This window comes from Hippocampus bargibanti, linkage group LG04 (assembly GCF_051943395.1).
Source record: "Hippocampus bargibanti isolate YZ-2025 linkage group LG04, ASM5194339v1, whole genome shotgun sequence".
Classification (NCBI taxonomy): Eukaryota; Metazoa; Chordata; class Actinopteri; order Syngnathiformes; family Syngnathidae; genus Hippocampus; species Hippocampus bargibanti.
In genome coordinates, this window is record NC_142737.1 from 19,537,501 (window position 1) to 19,563,426 (window position 25,926).

The 25,926-nt window shown below is 41.8% G+C and overlaps 1 protein-coding gene across 1 annotated transcript in view; it reads right to left on the reverse strand.

The window, feature by feature from the left end:
- LOC148899387 (transmembrane protein 132C) overlaps positions 1 to 25,926 on the reverse strand; it is a 146,660-nt gene that overhangs the window by 47,438 nt on the left and 73,296 nt on the right. The window contains exon 6 of the mRNA XM_088993871.1: positions 2,913 to 3,099. Within this exon, the coding sequence (XP_088849997.1) occupies positions 2,913 to 3,099 (187 nt within the window). The remainder of the gene's footprint in view (positions 1 to 2,912; positions 3,100 to 25,926) is intronic.

A 25,926-nucleotide genomic window follows, 5' to 3' on the forward strand; every position in this document is an offset into this window, starting at 1 on the left:
AGACGCGGATTTATATATATATATATATATATATATATATATAGTAAAGTCTCGTTATATCGATATTCTCGGGAGTCGGAAAAAATATCGATATAACCGGACTATCGATATATCCGATCCTGCGGCATGTAAATTTTTTCCTTGCGTTCATAGAATTAGTATCATAATAAGCAGTACTATCGATATAACCGCTATCGATATAACGAGACTGTGTATATATATATATATATATATATATATATATATATATATATATATATTTAAATAAGACAACTCAATGATTTTGGTATAATAATAAAGCATATAATAATAAGCATATTCTAGATTCCAATTGATCAACTACAAGTCAAGTTATTATTTGTTGTTCCTACCACTTGGATAAGCGACAAGACTTATATATATATATATATATATATATATATATATATATATATATAATTAAATAAGACAACTCAATGATTTTGGTATAATAATAAAGCATATAATAATAAGCATATTCTAGATTCCAATTGATCAACTACAAGTCAAGTTATTATTTGTTGTTCCTACCACTTGGATAAGCGACAAGACTTATATATATATATATATATATATATATATGCAATCAAGTCAAAGTCAATGGCGTGTCGTGTATATGCAGTGTTTACAATGGCCAATAAGGGAATTGCGAAACCTTGATGAGTTTTTTTAGCTCTCCTGCTCTTATTGTCATCCACAGAGGTGTTGCCATTTTGTGTCAGGTTACATGTTGAGCATAGACACAGAGCCCTGATGAGACATGAGTGTCTCTCTCATCACATTATTAGTGGGGGGGGGGGGCATGTTCCTTGTAAGAGAAGAAGTCGAGAGAGAGGTCGGCTTTAAAGAACAGTACAGTCCACGAGTTAAATCCAACTTTCAATTGACTTTTTCCATGATTAGAAGTGTTAAAATAAAAAGAGATTACAGCTGTCTCTCACCCAACATAACAACAGCTGGCATTATGCGTACCATATTTCATTGGACATTTTATAGAAACCAGCTAGGGATATGCATTGCAAAAAAGGCAGCAGTAACAATATTAGAAGAGATAACAAACACCTGCAATTATAACAGGAATTAATATCATAGTAACAACAGTGCAATTACTACAGTGTTCTTGCATGATGGTTCTCTCGGGCAAATTAAATACCAAACATATCAGGACATCATAAAAGGTATAGAATTTTCTCCATGAGCAGGAAATCTGTTTTTAATTCCATAGCAAACCTCAAGTGGAGCCTCTGCTGGAAATGTATTAAAATAATTGTGGCTGTTTCATTTTATGATTTTATTTTTTGGGGAAGCGGAAAGTGTGGGAGCAGAGACTACAAAGTCTTAGAGCGAGGCAAGTAGGCAGTTGATACATCAGTGACATGAAAGGATATGTGAGAAGTAAGTCGAACAATCCAGCATTAAAAGCATAGTTTCAATTATCCTGACAATGCATCGGTGGTGGATGTGTCGCATTCTTCTGCAGCCAGGAAGAGCCACCCACATACATCTATTATCTTTTACCGCTCTAGGCACTACTTAGAGAATCAAATAGCGCCACAGTCACGTTTGTAGTATACGGCTCCGAAATAGAAATGGAAGCTATAGAAGCTTTGTTTCAGTAATCAGTGCTGATGTATTTGTCTTCATGTGGTCGACGATGCTCATTTTTCATCTGAATGTTCCACGTCGAAATTCTCAAGCTACATTTCGTTTGATCATTCACCAAAGCTCCAGTGAAGTACCAAAGACTTGCCATGTGAGCTTCAAATTGTTAATCTATGCAACAGACAGTTCTTTACCCTGCTGAGGGAGTCAGTGCTACAAGCTTTTACCCTCTGGCCAGTGCAATCCCCAGATGCCATCTGAGGTCTGCTGGGACCCAAGGTAGAGATCTCCTCCTGCCTCACTCCAAAGTGCACTCTCAAAGCACAGAATTATTGTTCCATACTCATGTTGTATTTGTCAAGGGTGAAAAAAATATGTCAGTCTGGATTGTGGTTTTCACATCAGTGCAATGTATCTCCTTGAAGTCAGAATCGTGATGATTAGGTTTGGTTCAAGAATTCTTGCAAATTAGATAGCTCTAATCTAACGTAGCTTTTTGCATCATAGTCACAAAATTGCTGAATATTCAATTTTACAAATATAATTTTTAATCATCAAATATTTTTTTAGATCCAAGTATCTTTGAGTATCGTATGCCACAGAAAATTGTGATTCAGACTGGCTGTCAACTGAAAATGATGTCGCAGGGCTCAGGTAACGAAGGTGTACTGAGTTTTCTCATGTGACAGTTGCAATCCTAGATGAGATTGATCTCAACCAGTCCAGCCCGAGAACATAGAGTGGCTTTATTTTGGTTTATTTACTTCTGATTCCTTATTCATCAGTCAGTGTGCCTCTTGGTAAATAGAGAGGGAGGATTACGGGTGCTGTTTGGGATTTGATTGACTTTGTATCAGGAATTTAGTGAAATCACTTTCCAGTGTACAACAACCAATTGATTATCTGTCTCACTTTCGCCAAATATCTTGGGAAACTAATGCGAAGATGTGCAATTTGCTTTGACTATCTCAATACATTTTATTTCTGGTTCTCTGTATGCAAAATTTCATTGCGGATAGATAGCCTACCTTTTTTTCAGAAGCTGACCATGCGCCTTATTCTCCAGTACATTTTATATGTGGAATAAGTTTTAAATTATGTTATTCATTGAACGTGTGCCTTATTTTCCGCACTTGATAGTGCGGAAAATACGATATTCGTTTTGACACCCACTGTGCTGAAGTGAGGGTGCAAATTATTCTATACTGTTTTTTGTAAAACCCAAATTGTTCAGAGGCTATAAATTTTGGGGGTCTCAGTGTATTAGGTCTATATCTTTGGCGTCACCTCACCATGGCCAAGGGTACAATGCCTGCCACATCCTCTTGTGCCAGTCGGATCTCAGTGTCAGTTTCCTGCGTGGCAGAGCGACTGGCCGGGTATTCCACCAGCCACGCCACCCAGCGGCTACCGGGAAGCTCTGGGAAACTCTCAATTTTCAGATCCACTTGCAACACCCTCTGGACTCCAATGTCCACCCTAGTAGAGTGCAGAAAAGAAATGGCGGAAATTAATGATTAAGCAGATTTATGTTTTACATAACAGATCACGCAGCATGCATCAGTACAAATTACAACTGGCCCCAATTAAGTCGACAAATGATTAGCAGCGATGGTAAACATCCTCATAGTGCTTTCGGTCTTGTGTGTTAAATATCGCTGAGAGAAGAAAGGACAGCTTTTACACATAAGGTTAAGGGTCGTGGGGTATGGTCAAACAAACGGACAAACAAATGGCAATTGTTACAATAAATTGAATACTTAGAACTGCAGCTGCGAAACTGAACTGCCAAGGGAAATGAGTATCGTGACACCGATTAATACATCACATCACTTATCAGGTAATCCATAGATATCAAATACTTCTTTGAGTTGATGTATGCCAAGTCATCAGTATCAAAATCATCAGTATCTTTTTATCAATGGATGCTACAGTTGTTTGTGTTTGCTTTCAACATTTAGCTTGTAGCAGACGTGCACATTCCACCATGATGTCCTTGGTCCACTGGTGAAAATGATGTTTTGATCCTCTCCTCTTTCATCTAGAACAGGGGTCGTGAACCTTTTTGACCAACAGAGCCATAAAAGTAAAATATTTAGAAATGTTTTTCAGCAAGAGCCACACGCACGCACGCGCACACATACAAACGCTCGCGTGCGCGCGCACACGCACACGCGCGCGGCCACTTTTCAACAAAATATCAGAATGCATTGTTTAAAATAACTTTGTGATAGTACTCACTATTAACATGAATGGTTTTCCGTTCCTCGTGTTTGGTAAAAATCCAGGAAAACGATCGGAATGAAATTCAATTTGCCAGTCCAGAGGCGAAGTTACTGCTAGCTCGCCTGCACACGGCTCATAAGCTTCCACACTTGCTATCTGCAATCTACTTCTCGCAGACGTATGTCGATGCTAACGTTAACATGGGGCTTGTTAAAATGTCACTGATCGTTTCATCGATGGTATTGTTTCATTGCAAATCAGAACATTTTCTCTCCTCTAATGCTCCGGGGCATTCACGCTGAAGTGCACTAGTTGGGCTCAAAGGGGCGTTTACCTGTTTCAACATGACGGCCACTATCATCCAATCAACATGGCGCTTTCGGCCATTGTAGGTCAGTGTCATCCAATCAAAATTGCGCTTTCCGCCAACTGCAGCCCCAACGGGAAATGAACTGCGAAAAAAACGACGAAACGAAAAACTAAATACATATTTTAGTTTTATCGGCGAGCCATATGCAATCATCAAAAGAGCCATATATGGCTCGCGAGCCATAGGTTCCCGACCCCTGATCTAGAACTTATTCATGCAACAAATGGGGTGCAGAAAAGTGTTTGAGATTGAATGACTGTCTGTGTCGTTTGTGCTGTGTCACAATGTTTGTTTTTTCTTGTTTTTGACTTCAAGATGGTGGCGCGAGAGTGGCTGCCTTTACAGCAGCTCCTGTGTTTTGTTTTTGCTGCTGTGAAATTATCATTTCTCCACTCTGAGACATATAAAGGTTCATCTCATCTAATCTTAATCATTACTGATCTGTACATGATTTTGAGCTCTATTTGCCTTCCAGAGATGTAGTTTTATTTAGAGTTATTACCAGTGTTGTTTGTGAAAATGTGTATCTGGACAAGATCGTCAACAGTCCTCATGTTGACACAGGGATTTTCCTATTAATTTATTCTTTTCCTTTTGACTTTTCCCTTCAGGGGTCGTCACAGCAAATAAGTGTCCTCCATCTTCAGAGGTTTGATTCGCATGTTTGTTTTGGCCAAGAGTTTACGTCGCATGCCCTTCCGGACACAACCCTCTGTATTTATCCAGGCTTGGGACCAGCACAATAAGACACTGGCTTGTGTCCCTTTGTGGCTACAGAACAAGCAGCTCTATGAACTTGACTGTCAATGGGTAAATTATAGAAATGGGTGCTGCTTTTTTAAATTATTGAAATGGGTGGTGCTTCCTCTTAGACACAATATTGCTCTTTTTTTGGTTCAGGAAATCATTGCATTACACAGTGTTTGTTCATCAGTTGTCAGTCACAAGAAAAGTACACTTCACTCCACTGTGCAACAGAAACCAATTTTGACAGAAACGATTGGTATTATTCATTCTGTATGATCTCTTAGCTGACCAGGACAGGTAAAAAAAATAAGGGGACGACCCTCAGGACCTCCGCGCTGGCACGAGCGTTGCCAAAACACACTTTGAATGTACACATGACAGCGAAAGGTGGACAATTCCCTGCAATGGAACATTTTTTTTTCTTCACTTCCCGGTATCTCACTGTCCCAAACTTAACCAATTCATGTAAGATTGTAATAATAATAATAATAATAATAATAATAATAATAATAATAATAATAATAATATTACATTTTAAGCGCCTTTCAAAGATTGTGATTATTTCCCTCAAAATTATGACTCCATTCTTGTACTGCTAAATCAGTTTTCTCAAAAACATTTTGAACTTATTATTGTCGTCCTATTTATGTATTTTTAATCCTCCTGAGTAATATCAAAGTACTAACACAAGTCTAACTCAAATATGAGACAGAGAATAATTTAGCATCTCTATTTGAGAATTCAATGGGATCGGGAATGTCTGTGGAACAATGCAATAAAATGCACAAATAAAGTACAGTACTTTTGGGGTCTCCTACAATTTCTGGCAAACTAAATGTCATGTCATGAAGTGGGGAAATTTACATTTTGAACATCTTGGAAAGACAAATGTGCACATGTACTTGGTAATATTTTCAATTATAGCTACAGACCTAAAACACGAATATGATAAATAATAGAAACTGTAGGTCTTACACAGATTTCACATACTTTTCAGGCTCAGTCTGAGGGAGTGAAACATCAGTTTGGCAATAAAGCAAGGAAAAACAATATTTCAAATACAACGCCAAGCGTATAAATAATAAAGATGACACACAAATAACTTGTCACATTTTATAACAGGGTAGCGATTAGAGAATAGTGGGCTGTCGTGCGACCTCATGTAGTTATTTAACTGCTTCAGAATGGTGCAAAGCGACAGATGATGCCCTCTTGCTTAGAGACCAGCTAAACTCAGAATCTTCGTCAAACAAAAAAATAAATAAACAAGTCTAGAAATAAACCTATGAGCACAACACATTTGCTAAAACCTATGTTAACTATCAGCTCACACGCCCTACTTTCTCTCTATTGTATTCACACAGTCCGCTTTGCTTAAAAGGTGAGACAAGAAAAGCCGACTGAGATAAGCATTGATGTTTTACTGTCCTATACTCTGATTTTGATTTTAGTTGCCACAACAATGAAATATAATCGAGCATATGCGGAATGCTGCAAACCAACAGTATTGCAAAATGATGCTACGGTTCAACACAAAAGGCAATTGAGTGAAAGACCATTGCTCTGTTAAGGAACATGTGTATAACACACACACGCGCACGCGCATGCAGACACACACACACACACACGCGCACACACACACACACACGCATTATCATATACAATGTTTATTTACAGTACAGTATATTGCACTTACACCCAGACAGACAGTTGTGAGGTGTGCTGTCGGTGTGACGGAAGAATTCAAGGTGAAGGTGGGACCCCACCAGGGCTCAGCTCATCAGTCGCAGCAAGACGGAATATATGTGTGTGAATGAGAGGGATCCAAGTGCAAGAGTGATGTTACAGGGAGAAGAGATAGCCAGGAGTACATGAATAACACATATATATCACATTACAATGAATGATCTCATGTATGAATGTAGCCACATGGGGGCACAAGCCAGTGTCTTGTTGTGCCGGTCCCAAGCCGGGATAAATACAGAGGGTTGTGTCAGGAAGGGCATCCAACGTAAAAATCTTTGCCAAAACAAATATGCAAACATAATCAAAGACACAGGTCGGAAAGTTGTTGGTGTATCGAGTGGAAGAAAGGTAGATAAGGAGACTTGGTGGTGGAATGGGGAGGCGCAGGAATGTATACAGAGAAAGAGGTTAGCAAAGAAGAAGTTGGACACTGAGAGGACGGACGAGAGTAGACAGCAGTACAAGGAGATGCAGCGCACGGCTAAAGTGAAGGTGGCAAAGGCCAAACAAGAGGCCTATGATGACTGTATGCTCGGCTGGACAGCAAGGAAAGCGAGACTGATCTTTACAGGCTGGCGAGACAGAGAGACAAAGATGGTAAGGACCTGTAGCAGGTTCGGGTGATTAAGGATAGAGATGGCAATGTATTAACAGGTGCCAGTAGTGTGATGGCAAGATGGAAAGAGTACTTTGAAGAATTGATGAATGAGGAAAATGAGAAAGAACAAAGAGTAGAAGACGTGACTGTTGTGTACCAAGACGTAGCAAACATTAGCAAGGATGAAGTCAGGAGGGCGCTGAAGAGGATGAAGGGGGGAAAGGCACTCGGGCCTGATGATTTACCAATCGAGGTATGGAAGTGTCTTGAGAGGTGGCGGTGGTGTTCCTGACTGGGTTATTCAACAAGATCTTAGATGGTGAACAGATGCCTGAAGAATGGAGACAAAGTGTACTTGTGCCCATTTTTAAGAACAAAGGAGATTTGCAGAGTTGTACTAACTACAGAGGAATAAAGTTGATGAGCCATACAATGAAACTCTGGGAAAGAGTAGTTGAAGCTAGACTAAGAGCAGAAGTGAACATTTGTGAGCAGCAGTATGGCTTCATGCCAAAAAAGAGTACGACAGATGCAGTGTTTTCTTTAAGAATGCTGATAGAGAAGTACAGAGAAGGTCAGAAGGAATTGCATTGTGTCTTTGTAGATCTGGAGAAAGCGTACGACAGGGTGCCCAGAGAAGAGCTGTGGTATTGCATGAGGAAGTCTGGAGTGACAGAAAAGTATGTCAGAGCAGTGCAAGACATGTATCATGACTGTAAGACAGTTGTGAGGTGTGCTGTCGGTGTGACGGAGAAATTCAAGGTGGAGATGGGACTCCATCAGGGGATGTTAGACAAGAATATCCTTGGACCATGATGTTTGCAGATGACATTGTGATCTGTAGCGAGAACAGGGAACAGGTGGCGGAGAAACTAGAGGTGTGTAGATATGCCCTGGAAAGGAGAGGAATGAAGATCAGTCGCAGCAAGACGGAATATATGTGTGTGAATGAGAGGGATCCAAGTGCAAGAGTGATGCTACAGGGAGAAGAGATAAAGAAGGTGGAGGATTTTAAGTACTTGGGGTCAACTGTCCAGAGCAATGGTGAGTGTGGAAAAGAGGTGAAGAAGCGTGTCCAGGCAGGCTGGAGTGGCTGGAGAAAAATGTCAGGTGTGATGTGTGATAGGAGGGTTTCAGCTAGGATGAAAGGAAAAGTGTATAAAACCGTGGTGAGACCAGCCATGATGTTTGGACTGGAGACAGTGCCACTGAAGAAAAGACAGGAAGCAGAGCTGGAGGTGGCAGAGCTGAAGATGTTGAGGTTTTCTTTGGGAGTGATCAAGTTCGATAGGATCAGGAATGAGCACATTAGAGGGACAACTCATAATAGAGGCTTTGGAGAGAAAGTCAGAGAAGAGAGGCCAGACTGAGATGGTTTGGACATGTCCAGAGGAGAGAGAACGACTATATCGGGAGAAGGATGCTGAATCTTGAACTGCCAGGCAGGAGACCGAGAGGAAGACCGAAGAGGAGGTTTATGGATGTGGTCAAAGAGGACATGAAGGTAGCTGGTGTCAGAGAAGAGGATGAACAAAACCGGGAAAGATGGAGGACATTGATTCGCTGTGGCGACCCCTGAAGGGAAAAGCCGAAAGGAAAAGAAGAAGAAGAAGAAGAATGAATGATCTCATGCCCCGCAGCGAGACTGTATGAACAGGAAATCATACATACAATGCATAAATTAAGGTCATTGGTCAAGGAATAGCACTCTCGGGACTGTGAAAAATGGGTCTTTATGTGTTGGAATGCATACATTTACCAAGTGAATCACTACTGCGTTACATAACAAATACATAATTTAAGAAAAAGAGATTTAGCTGCTGCTATGCCCCTTTCATTGAAGTGTCACTAATGTTGTCCATAATGTATTTTAATAATATTAATAACAATAATAATAATAATAATAATAATAATAATAATAATAATAATAATAATAATAATAATAATAATAATAATAATAATTGGATTGGATTTGATTGGATTTGCCTTTATTAGTCTCGCAGTGGAGAAATTTACATTTCACAGCAGCAAAGTTATGAAAGAAATGAAAGTAGAAAAGCAAAAACACAGGAGCTGCTGGAAAGGCAGCCACTCTCTTGGCGCCGTCTTGAAGTCAGAAGAAGAAGAAAAAACTAAATAACAAATAACATGACAAAACAAAGACACAGAGAGACATTCATTCTTAAGCACTTTCTGTACCCTCTTTGTTACATAAAGCAGTTCCAGATGAAAGAGGAGAGGATCAAAGCGTCTCTTCACCAGTGGATCAGGGACATCATGGTGGAATGTGCACGTCGACTACAAGCTAAATGTTGAAAGCAAACACGCAGCTGTAGCATCCATTGACGAAAAGAGATTGTCTCACATCTCCTGTCCCACATAAATCAGCTTCAATTCCATCCCGCGACAGTTCCATATACGCATCGCTGCTCTGGGCTGACGCTCCTTCCTTCTTATCGCGGGCTCCTCAAGCCATGTATCCATCCAGCCGCAGACTGTCCAACAGCACCGACCTTCCACTGAACAAAGCGGGGCTGTGAAGATGCTGCCCATTACAGGCGCAAAAAAGCACAATGGCCCCAGAGCTGTCGAGCGATGACAGTCGAATGGCACAGACATTCCTCCCATTCAAAAACAGTACTGGCATATCCATGCTGCTGAAAAGGCGCAACCGCTCAGCACAGTCTCCTCCTTGATGAATGTCGTGGTCAAAAATGGTAATAATAATAATAATAATAATAATAATAATAATAATACATTTTATTTCAAGTGCCTTTAAAAGGTCTCAAGCCCCAGTACCAAAGAACATTTTTAGTGTGTGTGCGCGTGTGTATGTGTGTGCGTGTGTCTGCGTGCGTGTGTGTGTGTGTGTGTGTGTGCGTGTGTCTGCGTGCGTGTGTGTGTGTGTGTGTGTGTGTGTGTGTGTGTGTGTGTGCGTGCATGTGCAAAAATGTAATTAAGATAAAAACTACATTTTGAAAATGAGATTTATTTTATCTTGAAATATAGTATTATTGTCAACCCTCAACACATGATTTAGGTATCCAGATGCATATTGTGGCAGTCAATTAACATGTTCTTTGAATGGTGACACTTCAAAAAACAGTTTCCTGCTCCTTCTTTAAGGTAATCTACATTCATATTAAACTTGATAAAAAAATCCAATCTAAAGAAAACTAGGTTAAAGTGCCCAAAATAATAAACAGCCACAGAAAAGAGTTATTGGAAAGGTTCCATTTGAGACGTTTCCTCCAAAGCGATAATTGAAAGGCCTTCGATTGTCTCAACGATCAAACTCATTGTGCCACTGTGCCACTTCTTTTTTCATCCCAAGCAAAGAGGCCAGAACTATCTGTCCTCAACGTTCAACTGGGTTTAGAGAATACAACAAGGTGACACACATAGCTTTTGTCTCAAGAACAAAGTGACACTCCAACAATGTATTTCCCCCAACTGGTGGTGGTATTATTCTATCAATAAGAACTTTGGTGAAACATTCGAAGGTCAACCAAGGTCCTATTTGTTAAGGATCCATTATGTATAAGACCCTTTGTGTAAATACCACGGGGTGTCTGAGACAAATCTCACTAGGCAGCACGCAATTGCGTGGATCCACAAAACAGCAAAACAGAAACAGCAGATGAAGATGACAATGTAGGCAGAGGGAACCATAGGAAGACCGTGCACAAATGTCTTTCCAAGACAAACCCAAATGACTTGCAGATGGAAAACTTTAAATTTATGGGTTCAGTGGTGCTTGAAACTTGACTGCTGCCATGCGCTGTCAACTGGAACTAGAAAAAAAAACACCCAGTACGATCAGGCTAGATACGTTTACATACACATACACTGACACAAACAAAGTAATGCATGGGTTTACATTAGTAAGCACACACAAAGGTTCGCTGGTTTCATGCGTGACTGGTCAGCTTAAATTTGAATAACCGGCTAAAATAATCAGTCCAGTCAGACAAAACATAGCACATAGGAGAAGGGCTTCCGCATGTGCAAAACCCAGTATGTGAAATACAAAACATTCAAAAAGAATCCCAGCATACTTTATATTTCTCTCCACTCCATCCCACAATGTGAAGAAGTGCCTCAATGCGTACATCTATGACTGCTCATGACATTTTGGCTCAAAGTCAATAAGATCTGCTTCAGCTCCCTGCAACCCTGAACAGGATAAGATAAAGTTTGGTTGAATATTTGATAACTTAATTACAATGGATTCACCCATTAAAAGATGGTGCCTCAGGCCTTTAGCATACGCCACAGTATATAAATTGGACTGTGGTCTTGCTGCTGTCCTGTCGATTAACAGTACCTTCAAAGGGTTTATTTGCCGAATATTCTGGACACACATGATTTACAGACCAGTGACGTGCAGTCAGGGGAGGCAGGTGAGGCCATGCCTCACCTGTCATCACGGAAATATCCAATGAAAAAATAAATTAAACAGTTCTATTTATTTAGTGATTTGTACTTTAAAGTTCTTTTCCGTTTAACTTGACCATTTTTTTTCAAAATTGCTGAATTTTCACATTTACCGTTCAAATACTAAGTAGTAATAATAATAATACATTTAATTTCAAGCGCCTTTCAAAACACCCACGGACACTTTTCAGTAAAAACAATATAACAAAGAACATAACAATAAAACCATAAGTAAAATGATACATAATAAAATAGCAGAATGAATTAGACATTGAAAGCAATTTTAAACAAATGGGTTTTGAGGTGGGACTTGAAAATAGGGAGGGAGTCAATATTACGGATGTTGGGTGGAAGTGAATTCCAGAGTTTGGGAGCAGAGCGGCTGAAAGCTCTGCATCCCATCGTGATGAGACGGGCAGAGGGCACATAGAGGTGAAGGGAGGATGAGGATCTGAGGGGCCGAGAGGGAACAGAGATTTGAAGCAGGTCAGAAAGATAGGGAGAGGCAAGGTTATGGATGGCTTTGAATGTAAACAGAAGTATTTTGAATTCGATTCGATGTTTAACAGGTAGCCAGTGAAGTTGCTGGAGGACAGGGGTGATGCATGGTGAAAGGAGGGTGTTCAAGTGATGATCCGGGCTGAAGAATTTTGGTCGAGTTGGGGTTTATGGAGACATTTCTGATTGATACAGAAGAGAAGTGAGTTACAATAATCGATGGGGGAGGTGACGAGACTGTGGATAAGGATAGCAGCGGAGTGAGGGGTGAGCGAGGGACGGAGGTGGAAATAAGTAGACCGAGTTATGTTATTTATATGGGAGTGAAAAGATAGTGAGCTATCGAGGATGACACCCAGGCTCTTCACCTGAGGGGAGGGGGACACGGTTGAACTGTCAATGGTGAGAGAGAAACTGTTAGTTTTGTGGAGGGTGGATTTGGTACCGACAAGGAGAAGTTCAGTTTTTTCACTGTTAAGCTTGAGAAAGTTATGGGAAAGCCAGGATTTAATTTCTGAGAGGCAAAGTGAGAGGGATGAAGGTGGAAGAGAGGCGTCGGGTTTGCTGGAGAGGTAGAGTTGGGTGTCATCCGCGAAGCAGTGAAAGTGAATGCCAAACTTACGGAAAATATTGCCAAGATGAAGTAGGTAGATAATAAAGGGAAGTGGCCCCAGGACAGACCCTTGAGGCACACCAGAGGACACAGCATAGGACCGTGAGGTGAACGAATTGATTTGGATAAATTGTGAGGGATTAGAGAGATAGGAATGAAACCAGCGAAGTGGGGTGTGGGTGATGCCTAGGGTGGAAAGTCTGTCGAGCAGGAGAGGGTGGGAAATGGTGTCAAAAGCTGAGGTCAGGTCAAGAAGGATGAGGATGGAGAGTGAACCGGCATCGGCTGCCATAAAAAGATCATTTGTGATTTTTATGAGAGCCGATTCAGTACTGTGGCGGGGGCGGAAACCAGACTGGAATTGTTCGTAGAGGTTATTGTGAGTGAGGTGAGAGTGAAGCTGGGACACAACTGTCTTTTCAAGGATTTTGGCAATGAATGGAAGGTGGGAAATACGTAAGTTATTGAAATCGTTTGGATCTGAGCCAGGTTTTTTCCGGATTGGAGTAACAGCTACGGTTTTGAGTGGGATAGGAACAATTCCAGTGGATAATGAGGAATGAATAATGGTTGAAATAAATGGGAGAAGAGAGGGTAGGCAGGACTTGATAAGGATAGTAGGGAGGGGGTCGAGTTGACAGGAGGAGTCCTTGAATTTGGTGATAATGTCTGAGATTATAAAGGGATGGGGGAGTTCAAAAGCGGAAAGTAGTTGGGAAGGAGTAGTAAGGCTGGGAGAGGGGGGGGGGACAGAGGGCCCGAGGTGCTGATGGATTTTGTTGATCTTTTCACTAAAAAACATAAGCAGAGTGTTGCATGTATCAGAGGAATAAAAGTGTGAGAGGAGAGAGATAGGAGGTTGTATGATTTTGTGATAGCGGGAAAAGAGGACCCGTGAGTTTCTAGGATTAGTGTCAATGAGTCCAGAGTAATATTGCGATTTTGCGCGTGAGATTGAGTCCTTGTAATGGGTGAGGTGAGTTGTGTCCTTGTGAGTAGTGAGCCCGGTCTTCCTGTAAAGTCTTTCCAGTTGGCGTGTTTTGTCTTGATGGAGCGGAGATAGGCGGTGAACCAGGGGGCAGACCAGGTAAATTGGACGGACCGGGACTTTACAGGAGCAAGGGCATTGAGGGTGTTCGTGAGGTGCGCGTTGTACCGGGAGACAAGTTCATCAGGGGATGAGTTGTAGTCCGGAGTCAGGGTGGCAATCATCTCAGCGAGGGTGGCTACGTTAATGTCCTTGATGTTGCGATATGTGATGACACGGGTGGTTTGGGGAGAGAGAGGGTGATGGAAACGTTGAATGAAACCAGGAAATGGTCTGTTATAGGAAGTTCATTAGCTGTGCAATTCTTAGGGATAAGGCCAGACATGCAAATGAAGTCCGAGAATTGACGCAGACCAAAGCTGTCAAGTGAGGAGGTGGTCTTTAGTGATGGGAAGAGTGGAATTGTCCATGTGGATGTTGAAGTCCCCGAAAATAATTACATTCGGTGACATGGTGGAGAGGTATGTGAGGACATCAGAGAATTCTTTTAGAAAGTCACAATGTGGTTTTGGTGCACGGTATACAGTGGCTATGATTGTGGGCAAGGGTCCAGAAATTTTACATGCAAGGCATTCGAATGATAGGGTTTGCTGGAGTGAAACTTGAAGGATTTTCCAGTTGTTGCGGTAAATTATCGCGAGACCACCTCCGCGGCCTGAGAGGCGGGGCTTAGAAATGTAAACAAAGCCTGGGGGAGTCACGTCGTTGAGCTCGGAGAAGTCTCCCGCCATTTGCCAGGTCTCATTTATACAAAAAAAGTCAAGCTTACGGTCAATTAGGATGTCTTGGATAAGACACCCCTTTCCCGTAAGCGAGCAGACGTTGAGGAGGCCACTGCGAGGCGTGTTAGCCGACCTAGCCAGGCCGGCTAACGTACGGTGATCGACACATCGGCTGCTCCTTCTGTGCGGCTGGCGGACGGATGACCACAGGGAGGTGATATCCTTGGAGCCATCAAGGTGATAGCCTCGACGACCTCCGGGAAGGGCGACGAGCGATTTCCGGGAACCGGAGAATCGCCAGTGGCACGCTCGTCCATCGTGAGCGGAACTTCAGCAGCTCCGCCGCCAAGTACTGCAGCCGCCCAACAGGTCGATGGAGAAGTGACATGACATTCACCAGCAACACAGAGAGAGAGGCAGCGGCCAGTTAGCCCTTGACAGCGGGAACAGGTGGGTGGAGATGATAACGCGGCTTCGTCTGCGATCCGGATAAGCGACCGGAATCATGAGATGAATCGATAGCCAACGTTCGTTTGGTGACTGTCTGGTATTTCCAGAGGTTCGTGAACTATAAAAAAAGCTAAAAAGAGGTTAAAAAAGGCTAAAAAGAGGTTAAAAACATTTTGCAGGAAAGCAGCGGCAGCCAAAGCGCGCCAGCGTACGCTCGACCCGGAAGCGGATCGACCGGAAGTAGAGACGAGCGGTGAGGCAGCAGCCGGCTGAGCCTAACCATGGATTGCGCCATGACAATGCTAACTGTGCTGGCTTGCTCTGCAGTGAGACCACATTGCTGTCCCTCTGCATATCGATATTAAAGTGTTCAAACACTTTTAGTACTGAACTAAATGTCTAGAGTTTAGCTGGTGTATATAATGTACAGTCACTATACATAATAAACACTGTACTATAGTGTTTATTCTATTTTATTTTATTTTTATCAAAACTGTGTGCCTAAGTGAGGCACACAGTTCTCCTGCCTCATGACAGGGGGCGCCGATGATTAGAGATTCTTCTTGCGACTCCTCGGCTGCAGAATAATATAATTAGTGACAGCAAGCTACAGTAAGCAGTTACCAAGTTAAGTGCAACCATCCAGTCATTTTTTCGTGTTGCTTGGGCTTATTTTTCAGAATGGAGGATTACATATCTAAATTGAAAGAAATTTCTAAACTGGACTTTTAATCGAAGAAGCAGACAATAATTAAAAGAAGACCAACACCGGACTGTATAGCTCACAAACGGTGAGGGATGTGTCATGATCTAGTTGGCGACCAACTATCGGATCCCGCATCGGATACCGCAGGTACATCGGACCCGTCTCATTTCCACCCTGTACCTGGCAATGCTACGTCCACGTTAGCCCAAGCCTCGTCGAGTTTGAATTGCGTCACTCGACGAGCCGTAACGTCCACGTAAACGTCCGGCCGAGACCTCCTTCCAGGTGGCCGTCCAGGGTGACACTGGGTGTTTGGCAGTGCACGCCCACGTCCAGCCACGCTGTCGTCGTGCATGACGAATTGAGTCTCATCCACGACGAGCCGTGGAACGTCCGTGTCAACGTCAGTCTGAGACCCCACTCACCGCTGGATCCCGGAGCGGCTCAGGACTGGTCTCGTTTCCCCGGTGCCGGGCAGTCCACGCCCACGTCGGCGTCCGGCCGAGACCTGGTCCCATACGGCCGTACGGGGTGCCATTCTGCGCCTGGCAGTTCGACGTCCACGTTGAGCCCTGCGCCGTCGCGTGATCGTCTGAGAGGGATCGCACTCACGCCTACGACGATCCGTGCCGCGTCTTCGTCCACCCCAGGCCGAGTCCCGTTCCTATCAGGCCGCCACCCGTCGTATGCTGGAGAGGCAGCGGTTGCCGTCTCCACCATTGTTCCCTGGCGAGTGGACCTTTTGGGAGACTGTTGGGGCTTCTGGAAGCAGCCCCTTGAAGGGGGGTACTGTCATGATCTGGTTGGCGACCAACGGGGGGCGCTGTCGGCCCCGCCTGCACCTGCACAGGTGCTGGTCGTCCCGATCAGATTGGCGACCAACGGGTAGCGACGTCAGCCCTGCCTGCAGCCTCGCAGGTGCTGGTCGTTTTAATCACTGACACTTAAAAGGACACCCGGCACGACCATCCGGTGTCGGTTCATTGTTTGCTGCATGTTTGTTGAATGCTTTGTCTGCAATCGCATGCATTGTATGCTGTGCATGTGTTTGTTTAACCTTGGCGGACTTTTACACTTGATTTTCTTTTGATACTTTTTATATTTTTTCTGTTCAGTTGATTTTGATGTTTTACATATTGTTCCTGCTGACCTTTATTTTAATACAATTTGTCAAACAACCTCCTGCTCCCTCCTGCCTGCTTTTTGGGATCCGCATCCGCTATCACCACCTCGCAAACCGTGACAGGATGAATGTAAATCTCCTGGACAGCTTCTCAGCTTTTTGGCCGAGAAGGATCTCATTATTTTTTTTATTCCTGGGGCGACAAAGTTGCTCCAGCTCGTGCTCACTGTTCCAGCTACTATGGCATCAGTGGAACGGTCATTCTCAGCACTGAAAAGACTGAAAACATACAGTCGGAAGAGGACTGATCAAGGACGACTTCATTCACTGGCAGTGATCTCCATTGAGACAGAGAGACTTTTAAAACTGAAGAAAGATAAGGAAGGCTTCTACAAAGAAGTTATTGATGCCTTTCTTCAAAAGGAGTGGCGCATGGACTTCATTTATAAGTAAAGGTAACACGATAATAACGCTTTTTTAATTCTTTTTTTTCTATGCTACAGTTTGTATATATAAATAATGCTGGCATGACATTTTAAACAAAACACATTAACTGTTGCCAATTAAATGGTGAATAAGCTACTCTGTAGAGTTCATATGTTTGTAAATCTGACTGTCATGACATCAGTGCCTCACCAGCCATGATCCTCACCGCGCATCACTGTTACAGACAATGGCTGCATGATCACGAGTGTGCTCACATCATGGACACACAACATATGTATTTCATCAGAAGGGCGGTATCAAGACGATGGCGCGACACCGAGGCGGCATTCTTCCAAAACAATTCCTAGCTTTTATCAGTCTGTCTCCACAAAGTGTCCAGTAAGCAGTCTATCAAGGTTAACAGATGGCTCCAATAATGAAGTTGGTTTACTCTGCGTATCAGAAGGTTGTACATGCTAAGTAAATATGGCGGAAGACACACATAATGACATTATTGAAGATCCACATCATTACATTGTTAAAGACGCAAATCATGACATTATTTAAGACGCACATCATGACATTATTGTCGTGACATATCATTGAGAAAAGCAAAATACCATGGCAGAGGCTTAACTAAACAAATTATTATTATTATTATTATTATTATTATTATTATTATTATTATTATTAATAATAATAATAATAATAGCATATTTGACAATAAAGCTGAGTTTGACTTGTTTTGACTTTGATAATTTGTTGATTTGTGTGATAATCCTTCACTATGAATCAGTTATTTTTATTTGCTTCTATGTCTTTCATTAAACATTAACCGTAACCCTCTTCCTTGGGATCTGCGGCACAGCGAATGTCGCATGACGCTGCTGATATACAACATAGCAAGCACAGCTCATTTTTTATTGATGGATTTACAAACATCTGATCAGTATTCAGAAATATTCATTTTATTTTATGTTATTATATTTTTATGCACACTAAAAAATTAAATAAATAAATGAACATGCCCAGCTTAAAAGTGGCACAGATTACACAAATGTGACCACCACGCAAAATTTACTACGAAAGGTATTTTGATATATAACTCATTCTGTGGCAGACGTGCAAAAATGTGTGTGCTCCAGTGCCAGGGTTTTTGTCATTGTCACTGAAATTCCAGGACCCACAGAATATTGAGTTTTAAGAATCAAGACTAAGACTAAGTCTCCTTCAACAGAAAAACCGAGTTAATTCCTAAATTATATGGGTCCGGAGCTATATGATCTGAGCTATATGTCTGTCCAGAATACAATGCAATACATACATATTGGTTTATATAGCGCTTGAACAATAGCTGAAGCTGGAACAAAGCGCTAACATGGAAAAAAGGGAAATGCTGCCACCTTGTGGAAAAGAAAAAATCACTGCCAGAGGCCATGGCCAGCGCTTTATCGGCACCCAAACAAGAAAAAACAAAACCCGGACAAATTCAGGAATGTCATATTTTCAATTCCCGAATAATTTTGTGAATGAGTTAAGATGTGCTACATTTTCCCCAAACTCGATGATTTACAGCCAGCCTTAAACAACAGTCAGGCGTGTCTCTTTTAGTGGTTGTGCACAAACTGCCAGGTTACCCTGGGTACAGAAGTCTGGATGGTAGAATGCATATCAGTATAGAAAGCACAAAGCAGATCTATGCACGAATGGGAAAATATGGCAGTGAATCATCTTGTTTGTACAAGACTCCTATGCAGCTGCTGCCTCCACTTTAATAATCCATCTGTTGTATAATCCGCTCATCCTCACGAGGGTCGTGGGCATTCTCGATCTTAATTATCCCAGCTGACTTCGGGCAGTAGGCGCAGTACACCCTGAATTTGTCCCCAGCCAATCACATAACTATAATAATAAGATAGCAATGACACATTCACAAAGGATCAAGTTTTATGAATAATTTTTTTCCCATGCACGAATGCTTCAACAATTGCTCAGACTTCTGAATAACTCTATGGTGTGTGTATTATATAATATTAGCATTAGTCTAATATAAGGACGTCAATACTAGGTTCTCAGATAAACATAGTGACTATAGTTGCAAAACGTCAAAATGTGTTTCATCCTCTGTTACAAGGAACCTTTTAGAAAGCTGCGGTCTCCCAGAGTCTAAATTGGGGGAAAAAATGTGTTCAGATATTTATATCATGCACGGATGTGGCATTATTGTACATATATTTTTTTGATATTCGAAGCAGGTTTCATTCAAACAAAGTGTGTCTGTGAAATGTGCAAGGAGATGTGGGCAAAAAAGCCAGAGTGACGAAAATTGCAGGTTGCGCCGTTGAGGAATGAAAGTGGACAAGCACATGTCGACATGTATCCCAAGTGGACCTTTTCAATTCAATCTTTCCAGAATAAAAAGAAAGATAATAAAAGTGGAACACAAATATGTAAACAGCCCCGGACATATTGTGAAATAAGGCAAGATGGGAATGAGAATGTTTGTGTGATGAATGTGGGCCCACCGATATTTATTGCTTTGGAGGTCCTTGCTCAACCAGACACGTATGTACCGTTGGTGCTTTGAAAGAAGACAAGCCTTGATAAACGTGACCTTTTTAAACGTGTTTGCATGAAGCAAATCTGAAGTTAATCTTGTGGTTTGATCATATGAGACAGGGTGTGGAGGAGTGTTGGCCTTTGTCCCGTGATTGCATTACAAGCACGTTATTCGCTTCATTCACCGTGTTGTCCTCATTTACAAATGCCACCTCAAAGAAAGACATCAATCTCTGCACAAGTTTTCCAGTACAGCGGGCCATCATCTCTACCTCAACCTCTTCACATAAAAAGCCCTCTGAAAACGTTTACTGACAGACGTTAGCGGCAATCTTTAACATCAACCTGTTGATATGTACTTTTCAAACACATATACGTTTGATGACATCATATAATAGAGCTTCCTCTGAAGTGTCGGTGCCCTGCACAGGGCAGGAAAGTGCATATGCATCCCTGCCTGGTGATTGAACCACATCGTCGATTGCTATATTTGCACATGAGGGCTGCGCTGAATGGCTCAAGATCGAATCGAGCAACCTGACACATCCCTCATATTGCGACTGTTTCCTCCAACATACTAAACCAATAACATTGATTTATGGCATGTCAACTAACATTCATTTACAACACTTGAAAATGGTTCAACCGAAGAGGAGACAGTAAAAAGAAGTGTTTTAAGAACCTCCTCTTCTTTAAACGGATAGAGGCTTATGGTGTTTTCCCCCTGATAAATTTATCACAGGCAGCATACATAAAATACATTAACTCATTCCTCCCGGCAAACGACTACAGTCGTTGTGTTTTTACTTCCGTGTATCCCGAGTTACGCCTCCAGTCGGGCTGAAGCGATAGCAAATAATGCCGGATGCCGACTACAGGCGGGCTGTGAATAGATGTTAACCCTTTACGAACAATTGTGCTTCTTGATCGAGAAAATGAAAGGTAGGTATATGCAGCTTTGCCTTTAAGAGCGTCAGTGACATCATCTCCTTCATGCGCAACCCAATGTGCTCTCCTCCATCCTCAAAGCGCCTACTATTTTTCGTCATGGATGAAATACACGTAAGTATATGTTGTAACTATTTTATGAGCTATTCAGAAGAGGTTTACCTTGATACTGAAATGCATAAACTAACCTAATGCATAAAATAACTTGTTTATTTACAGAGAAATATTAAAAATAAGGAGTGTCCCGAATTCGGAACATTCTCACGCTAACGCTATTTTCATGTTGATATTGTTGATCCTGACTTGGTACCCGATGCGAATAATTGTAAGTGAATGCAGATCATTGTTTTCAATCTATGTATGCTAATACTGTACATCTTAAAAGTAGGCTTGGCCTGTCACACAAGATTGCAATGTTAAGGCGAAAAAAGCCATGAAACAACTCAAACAAATTCAAGTTACCCGTATTGTTCCTCAATGTGTCTAGTGTGTCTTCACCAGCCTTAAACAGTATATCATACAAATTCCCTGAATACAAGATCACATTTTGGACTTAACGAAATGCACCGTGCCAACAACTGCCTAATCAAAAGTAATTGTTTTCCCACACTACAAGATTAGGGTCCATCAGTGGTGGAAGAGGCTCCAACTGTGTAATGGATCCCTAATGAGTGTAGTTATCATCATTGGTGACCTGAGACCTGTGATTTCCCAGTCAGTCGCACTCAATATTTTTCTCATTTCGAGGAAAACTACCTAAATTGTACATGCAATGAAATAAATTGGCCGCTGTTCCCACAGTTACACCCAATTGTTGTGCCAACAGCTGACGAGTAAGCTTTGACCACTTCGGTAGCAGCATGCAAAGAATTTCATCTCATCTCATCCACACACACACACGCGCGCACACACGCGCACACACGCACATACAAATACGCGTGTGCGAGTGCGCACAAAAGTGTGTCCACGTTCAAAGAAAATCATTCTACACTGATCTGCTGACCCGAGTTGGGTTGACAATGACATTTTTGCATTGAAATATTTTTGGACTGAAGCCACCAAAGCGCATCCAGCAAAAATGCCGGAAATCCCTGCTGCCTTGGACGAGACTCAAGCTATATGCTGGACTGTTCACCAGCCTGTGTGAGCCCTGATGGTGCTGTTTTGTACATCCATACGGGTTCATAGCTGACACATGCACTCCTTTCATTCATTATTTAGGGTGCATGTGTAAAGCCAAACTAACTCTACTCTGAAAGTATTCCAAAAATTCATACATTTTGCTGTCAAATATGTTCAAATTCCTTGTTTTCCCGCATCGCTTGCATCCTGCTTGTGTATAGCTTTTATCTTGTCCTGCCTGAGCTCTGACACTCTTGTGACCCAATCAGAGCAGCCAAAGCCACTCTGACTCCTCGAGTGTGACCTCTGACTACCCAAACTTCCGAAAGGTCGTCGTGACGAAAAGTCGATAATATAAAACAATAAATAAAAATGATGATTTTAACATTGAAATTCAAAGTTCAAAGAAGCGCGTGCTTTATTGACAATACACAAAAGTGGCAATGTTCAGGTGATGACTACGGTCGAGGTGAGTCATGCACAGGCTGTGTGGCCATGCTCCCTTATTTGTTCTTCAGGCTCAAATACCTGTGACTCAGAGCTGCTTGTGGAAGTGAAGCATCTTCATGACCGCACAGCTCCTCAAGTTGTTCATTTAAATGCTATTTTACTCGGTCGTGCTTTTTGCTGTTTGGATACGTACCCAAGAACGACTTGAGTTTAATGACAGCCAAAGTTTTGCCATTTCAATTCAGAAGAAAAATGACAGGTCCAAGATCAGCGCTCACCTAAACACTATGTAAAGAGCTACAAATTAATACAAAAACTTGGTGTAAATACCATATCAGACCAGAAGACAATATCAGACCAGAATTTTAACAACCATTTAAAACCTATTACTAAATCTCCATAATGACACCTGATTATATTGCTGTTGTTTTTTTTTTAACAAAAATACATAAATCAATTAATCAGTGCACTGCCGCTGATGCAAAATGCTGCCATCAGAGTTCTAACCAAACCAGCAAACTAGATCACTTGATCACTTGTTTCTCAATTGACGACACTGGCTTCCGATGAATGAAAAATATATATTTCTGAACATTTCTTCTGGTCTATGATACACGAAATGGCCTTGGACCAAAATACATGCAGGACGTATAAATGTGTTACCAGACTGCAGGCATGTCGGTTTCAATTAGATCCTTCTTCAAATCAAAATAAATAAATACATCTGAATTATTATGTCTGTGTAAGCTCTCAGTCGTACAGGAGTGGTCCATCGATGAGAAGGTTTCTTCAGGCGTCATCTGTACAAATTTTAAAGGTTTCGGACGTTTCGCCTCCTATCCAAGAGGCTTCGTCAGCGAACTAGTCTGACTGGTCGTATCGTCCCTATTTATATATCCCTAATGTCCAGACATGGCGACACCGGACATAGCTATAATAGGACCCTACTCTCTGGTTGGGGGGAGCAGAGGACCCCTCCCTGTGGCCCCACTGATTGTTCCTACATTCCTGACTAACGACTGGGCTATTTCCCCCACTCCCACCGGTATCACCTCATCAGCATTACGAATGTTGCCTAACCTGTTTTGCCTAAGCAGGCTATTGTATGAACGATCCAAATTGAACCTCACCCCACCAGACCGGTTTAATGAAGGATTTTGTTGTTTTATAAGAATCGCTTCTTTTACCCACCTTTCAAACCATCTATGTTCTTTCGCTAAGATTTTAACCTCACTGTCGTCAAATGAGTGGTTGCTAGCTTTTAGGTGCAAATGTACTGCCGATTGAGGCCCACTTGTATTATCCCTGCGATGTTGATAGTCTTTTTTTGAGAATTTGTTGAGTCTCCCCACTGTACTGCTCTTTACAATTTTCATTCTTACAATGTATGGAATAAACTACATTACTTTGTTTTTCATTTGGTAGCCTATCTTTTGGATGATGATGATATATATATATATCATCAATATCATCAATATATATCCAGATATTGTGATCAAAGATAAAGGCCAGAGGAAAGCCATTGTAGTGGATGTAGTGGTACCGAGTGATGGAAACATTAGAAAGAAGGAACACAAGAAACTAGAGAAATACCAAGGGCTCAGAGAGGAGCTGGAGAGAGCCTGGAAGGTGACAGTCGTGCTTGTGGTGGTTGGAGCATTCGGGGTAGTGACCCCCAAACTAGACGAGTGGTTGCAACAGATCCCGGGAAGAACATCAAATATCTCGGTCCAGAAAAGCGCAGTGCTGGGAACAGCAAGGATATTGCGCAGAACCCTCAAGCTTCCTGGCCTCTGGTAGATGACCTGATCTGAAAAATGGGGGACGGACACCACCCAGACGAAGATACGAGGATTTTTTTCTTGAAAACATGTAAAAAATCTTGGAGCTGTCAGATCTTTCATTGATCAGTATAGCAGTGATACAAACAAACAAAATGGCACTTAAATGAAACAATTTGCAATTAGAAAGAATTGTGACAATAGAACAGAAAAAGAGAACCAAAACTGCCTCCTCAAAGGCATGAGTGCAGAAATGAGACACTGATCCATAATTGGAAGTACTCGGTCATGAAAGTTGAAGAATAATTAAAGCAAAAGAGCTTTAATGGCTCTCATTTACATATTCTGCACAGTGATAAAGCGGCAGCCACCCTCCAGTTTGTGGAAGAGATGGATCGCTGATTTGGAGAGAGTCGAAGGGTTGAGTCAGATCACAAAATGATATACTAATGATAAGTGTCTGGAATGTTGGGACAGTTTAACATCAACCTTTTAGGATGATACTCTGACTTTGCTGCTAAATTCTTATGCCGTGTTCTGCATATCACTACTGTGCTGATCCCCATCTTTTTAACAGTGTGGTTTCGAGGTTGTCAAAAGTGGGCTGCACCTCGGAAATGTTGGTGAGGTTGACAACATCTTTACAGCAGAAGGAATTGAATGTGGACAGCTTTTCCTTCTAGCCCACCCTACATCGCCTCTTTTGACCCACTGAGGGGTACACATGCTCTGAATACATGTCAAAGCTGTTCAATGTTGCTCACCTAGCAGCGGGCTGATCCAGGGTGCTCTCAAATATGGTATCCCTGATTTTCACTGAGCTGCTGCTGCTGGTTGTTGATGTTTGAAATCTGGTAGACTGAAGTAGACTATGAATATAAATGAAACTACTGAGATGAATGAAGTAGCGTATTTGGGAATAAATAAAATATATTGAGTTATCATATTACAATGTCTTATACTACAGTGCTGTCATTACTGTGAGAGGATGTTTACTTAGGTATAAAAATAACAATGTAATCACTTGCACAGAAGCTCTTCTAACACTGGTAGCAGTAATCTAATCTCCTTGAGGATTAACCTCTACCTCTGAGAGCAGGATATTCTCTCATAAACCTTTAATAAATCTGAAATACATGAACCGAGGGACACATGCAAACCTCAATCTGGCTCTCCTCTGCTGCAAATCTAAACTTTTAGCGCTTGACGCTGACAAAATTCACTCTATGAATAGCGACAACAAGCAATACAATCACTCTTGTCACCACAATAAATTGGCTGGGACAGACTGAATACATGATGTCGTGTGAAGAGAAATTTCTTAGCAACATGGTGTGCAGTGCAGAGTAAAAGTGACTCACCATTGTGAAGTAGAAAGTAAGCTTATTTAGTGAACATTAAAAAAAATAAAAAGAAAAAGAAAATAAACTTTTCAGTCCCACAAATGAAAAATCAAATTTGACCACAATGGTGAATCGTAAAATTCAAGCCATTAATTTCCAGTGCCAGATTTTAAAATCTCAAACTACAGTGATACCTCGGTTTACGAATGCTTTAGCTAACGAACTTTTCGCTTTACGAACGTTAAATTCACGAGAATATAAACTTGGCATACAAACTATTTTTCGAGAAACACACGAGCCGGTTCTTGGAGCTAGATCTCTGAAGTGAACGAAGAGAGCCAGCTCCTAACAAGGAGCTGGAAATGGCAGCCAACTTTTTTTGTCCTCTATTCC